We start from the raw sequence: 4,356 nt of genomic DNA on the forward strand, positions 1-4,356 counted from the left end.
GGGAAAAAAAGACCCACAAAAAAAAAAAAAAAAAAAAAGAAAGATCGAAAGCAGCCCTGGGGGGCTGGTAAACACATCCTTTTTTTTTTTCCTTTCGCACGGTTGCGTTTGGGATGAGGATAAAAAAAAAAAAAAAAAAAAAAAGCCGTGATCCTACCTGTAGGATCGAGGGGACAACGCGGGACACAACGCACCGCTATTTGGGTTCTTAATTCGGGGTTGGGGTGCATCTCCTTGCGATGGGAGCGCCCCGGCCGCCCCTTCATTCGGGGTTGGGGCGGCCCCGGCGTGCCGGTGTCCCAGGGCCGAGGCGCCTCGCTCCCCCGATGTGGGTTAACGTCCTCAATGGTCCCCTCCGGGCCGCGCCTTTGATCCGGCCGCTGCTGGCGCCTAAAAACAACATCGCTTGTCTGCCTATTAGAGGCACTGACTAATCGTGACAGATTGTTTATTCTCGCAATTAGCGATGCAGCCGCTCCTCCGAGCGCTGCCCTCCCTCGCCCCGCCCCGCCCCGGCCCGGAGGGGGCTGCGGGCAGCGGGACACCGGCCCCGGCCCCGCGGGGTGCGCTGCACTGCGCCGGGAGGCGGCACCCGGAGCGGCGTGCGTTGGGAGAAGGGATGCAGGGCAGCACCCTCTGTATGCGTTCCATAGATAGCATATAGACACCCCGTCCGTGCTCAGCGTGTGAAGCAGCACGAGGGACAATCCGTTCCGGCCAGATCCTGTTGCTTATCAGCTCATAAAACCTCTATTCTATCAATTCATTTCATAATTTATCTGCCCCAAATCTCCCATCTTTATTGAGTCCAGCTAAAAGGGATTTCTCCGGCCCTCCCGTTTTGATAATGACCCCTAAATGAGTGCGGAGCCTCCTGTGTTTGGCGGAGATTAGAGGCACGCAGCTATCAACAAACTTTTCGCAGTGAGCAGCTAACCGAGGTGTGCGAGCGGCCCCTGGTACCGCACATCCGTCCTGGGCGCGGGGATAAGGGCTCGTAACGCGCATTTACAAAACCGAATAGCCAGGATTTCATGGGGCGGCGGTTTGGATGCTCCTTTTTAGGCGAGCGAGCATTTAATTATCCCACGTCACGTACGCACCTAAGCCATAGGACACGGAGCAAACACACCTCGGGGCTGGCGTTCATTTCAAAACAAACCAAAACCCCCAAATAGCCCTTCCCTTCCCTTCCCTTCCCTTCCCTTCCCTTCCCTTCCCTTCCCTTCCCTTCCCTTCCCTTCCCGCCTCGGCTACACTCAGGGCTCCCTCCGAGCCCCCACGCCCATCCCAGCCCCATATTCGGGCCGCTCAGCTCTGCTCCTCCACCGCCGTTTCCCTGACATTAGAAAACACGCTTCCGACGTCTGGGCCCCACCCGCTGCCGTTTCCCCAGCCCGTCCCCAGCCCCCCGGCTCGGGCCCTTCCCTCCGAGCGCAGCGCACCCCCCTCCCCACTCCGCCCCGACGGCCGCGCCGTGCCGCTCCTCCTCCCTCTCCCGGGGCCGCCGTCGGGCCGCCGTCGCTCCTCAGCCAATGGGGATCGCCCTCCCCGCCCTCCTGCGCGCTGATTGGGTGGCGCCGCCTCCCGCGCCGCTTTATCAACCGTCGCCGCCCGCCGCGGGGCCGGACCGCGCCGACGGCTCCCGCGCCCCCGCCGCGCCCCCATGAGCCGAGGCCGCCGCTCCCGCGGAGCACGGCGACAGCGACGGCGGGGCGGCCCTGCATGGCCCCGGCTGCGGACATGACCACCGCGCCCACCGGCGTGCGCAGCGACGAGCCGCCCGCCTCCGCCTTCAGCAAGCCCGGCGGCGGCCTCCCCGTCGCGGCGGCGATGGGCGGCGAGGAGGAGAGCGACAAACCCAAGGTGTCCCCTTCCCCGCTGCCCTTCAGCGTGGAAGCGCTCATGGCCGACCGCAGGAAGCCGCCGAGCGGCAGAGACGGCCCCGAGGGTTCCGGGCCCCCGCTGGGCTCCGCCCGAGCCAACCTCGGCGCTCTGACGGCGGAGGCACCGACGTCGCCGCTGCCTCTCGGCGGGCACTTCCCGTCCGTCGGGGCGCTGGGCAAGCTGCCCGAGGACGCGCTGCTCAAGGCGGAGAGCCCCGAGAAGCCGGAGCGGAGCCCCTGGATGCAGAGCCCCCGCTTCTCGCCGCCCCCGCCCAGTAAGTAGAGGCGGGAGGTGGAGAAGCGGAGCCCGGGGTCGGGCAGCGCTGCGCGGCAGGGCGGGGGTTTCCAAACCACCGAAATGCTGCGAATGTCGCCCGAAGGCGGCGGCGGCTCTGGGGGAGAAGGGAAAGGTCGCGTCCGGGCGACTGCTGGGCCAAATGTTAACCGGGGAGGGGAGGAAAAAAAGGAGGAAAAAAAAAATCAGCTCTGCCTTCATAGTTAACTCTGGGCTCGATCTGGGAGCGAGACTTGGCTTCAGCAGTGTTCTGGATACTTTTATTTTTTTTCTGAAAGCGGCCCTAAATGTTTTATAAGGACCCGCAGAGATGCGGGTCCCATCAGTGCCTCCGCGTTTGTGCGGGCTGCAGCGCCCCGGGCCTCTCCCTGAAGTGCTTTATTCCGACGGTCCGAGGATCGGCGATTCCCGTTGTTTTGCTGCCTTAACGGAGAGATGCGAACTAACCCCGACGCTGGGGAGCAGGATCGCAGAGGCCCGCGGTGTCCCCGGAGCGGGGCGAGCAGCGCTGGGGCTGCGTTTGGGTGTTCACCTCTTTGCTTCTCCCTTTGGAGAAAGGAACATCTCCCAGCACCGCTTCTGGGGAGAGCGCCGCGGTGGATTTATTTAAATAGAGATGCGAAAGTTGTTTAGTTTACTTCTGTGTGGTTTTTTTTATTTTATTTTCCCTAAGTAAACCCGGGGCCGGGCGAGGAGAACCCTTAATAATGTTAAATACGGGGAGAGAAACGGAGTGCTGATAGAGAGGCTGAGTGTGAATTCACGGTCCCTCATTAATTACGTGTTTAATCACGTACCCAGGGGCCTATTGAAGAGGCTGTGAGCCCCAGGAGCCCACCCGGCCCGCTGGGTCTATCCTTCTCCCTTAATCCAGGAAAAGGGATGCTGTGGGTCTCTGTGCACGGCCCGATCCCTTTGTACCTGCTCTGGACGAGGGCAGTGTGGGGTGGGTGGGGGTTTGCCGTGGAGCTGGAGAATATCACTCCACGGAGTTCAAATGGCTGCGAGGGCCTTCGGTTGGAAGTTGCATAAAACTCTACAAAACTTGAGGAAATACCCATGTTCTTTATGGGTTTTAAGCTTGTCTGGGCAGAGAGGCCCAGCAGATCCGAACGGTGGAGTTTTTAGGGCTTCCCTTTGAGAAGGATGGGGACACGATGTTCCCCCGACGGCTCTCATAGGGCGTACTGGGCCGCTGCTAACCTATGTCTCTCTCCTTCCCTCTCCCCACTGCCGCGGTTCAGGGCGGCTGAGCCCCCCCGCCTGCACCCTGCGCAAGCACAAGACCAACAGGAAGCCCCGCACGCCCTTTACCACGGCCCAGCTGCTGGCCCTGGAGAGGAAATTCCGCCAGAAGCAGTACCTGTCCATTGCCGAGCGCGCAGAGTTCTCCAGCTCACTCAGCCTCACCGAGACGCAGGTGAAGATCTGGTTCCAGAACCGCCGCGCCAAGGCCAAGCGGCTGCAGGAGGCCGAGCTGGAGAAGCTGAAGATGGCAGCCAAGCCCATGCTCCCGCCCGCCGCATTCGGCATCTCCTTCCCGCTGGGCGGCCCGGCTGTGGCTGGCGCATCCCTGTATGGAGCCTCCAGCCCGTTCCAGCGGGCAGGGCTGCCCGTGGCCCCCGTGGGACTGTACACAGCACATGTGGGATATAGTATGTACCACCTTACATAGGGCCGAGCCGCCCGAGCGGCCCCCGGCAGAGACTTCTCCGCTCCCCTCATCCAGACCCGAGGTCCTGGGAGCTGTTCTGTGCCCAGCAGGGAGGAACCCGTGGTGTGGCTCTGCTGGCACCTGGGGAAGAAACTGTGGCAGAAAAAGGGCACAAAGACAGCCCAGAAGGACATTTCTGCAAGGTGAGGGCAGGAGGCAGAGCTGCCTCTCCCGTCCCTGCCGAGCAGCTGTTACCTGTGACCATTCCTCCGCCAGCTCCTGTGGAAGGGGCTCTGTGTACTATGTAATATACTGTATATTTGAAATTTTATTATCATTTATATTATAGCTATATTTGTTAAATAAATTAATTTTAAGCTACCGTTTGCTTCATGCACTTTCTTTGCTCCTTGCTTTGCCAGCAATGATGCCAGATCGAATGTGTGTGGGGGACAGGAGAGCAGACCAGCCCTGGCAGAAGCTTTTCCTCCTCTCTTCAGAGTGGCATGCACCTGGGGCAG

General features: G+C 61.0%; 1 protein-coding gene across 1 annotated transcript; it reads left to right on the plus strand.

Moving 5' to 3' along the window:
* MSX1 (msh homeobox 1) lies at window positions 1,644-4,000 on the plus strand. The gene is made up of 2 exons (XM_021395770.1): window positions 1,644-2,161; window positions 3,426-4,000. Exons 1-2 carry the CDS (start codon window positions 1,726-1,728, stop codon window positions 3,854-3,856), a joined length of 867 nt encoding a protein of 288 aa, XP_021251445.1. The 5' UTR covers window positions 1,644-1,725; the 3' UTR covers window positions 3,857-4,000.

Source organism: Numida meleagris, chromosome 4 (genome assembly GCF_002078875.1).
Source record: "Numida meleagris isolate 19003 breed g44 Domestic line chromosome 4, NumMel1.0, whole genome shotgun sequence".
NCBI lineage: Eukaryota > Metazoa > Chordata > Aves > Galliformes > Numididae > Numida > Numida meleagris.